Source organism: Wasmannia auropunctata, unplaced genomic scaffold (assembly GCF_000956235.1).
Source record: "Wasmannia auropunctata unplaced genomic scaffold, wasmannia.A_1.0 LD265452.1, whole genome shotgun sequence".
Taxonomy (NCBI): Eukaryota; Metazoa; Arthropoda; class Insecta; order Hymenoptera; family Formicidae; genus Wasmannia; species Wasmannia auropunctata.
Window position 1 is genome coordinate 1 of NW_012097438.1, and position 402 is coordinate 402.

Sequence of the window (402 nt, forward strand, 5' to 3'; positions counted from 1 at the left end):
CCTCTTCCTCGCCTAATATGGGATCAGCATCGGTAGACACTTGGGATAGTGGCAGATATCCCGCCATACCCATATCCTCGTCCTCGCTGTCTTCCTCATCATTCGCCGCTCTTGCATCCAGGATTACGTTGGAAATTGTCAGATTATCCTGAATGGGTTCTTGCGTGGGCTCGGGCGACATGATGCGTTGTTAGATTCAGTTAACTCTTTAATTAAAAATTGAAACAAATATAAACATTGGACAATGTCACTTTAATATGTTTGTCATCAGCGTGTCAAATATGCAACTCGATTCTTATCAATAAATTGATGTCAATAGTAATAATTTCATCATATGTCGTAAAGACACAAATATATCTACTCCAGTTACTCCACTATTATCATGTAATTTAGAGGAAAAAA

At 38.6% G+C, this 402-nt stretch overlaps 1 protein-coding gene across 1 annotated transcript; it reads right to left on the reverse strand.

The window, feature by feature from the left end:
- Positions 1-3: 3 nt before the first annotated feature.
- Positions 4-235, reverse strand: LOC105462342 (the record flags this gene model as incomplete). The annotated part of the gene is made up of 1 exon (XM_011708866.1): positions 4-235. A coding segment is annotated over exon 1 (178 nt), but the record flags the coding sequence as incomplete, so codon positions are not given.
- Between the last annotated feature and the right edge of the window lie 167 nt (positions 236-402).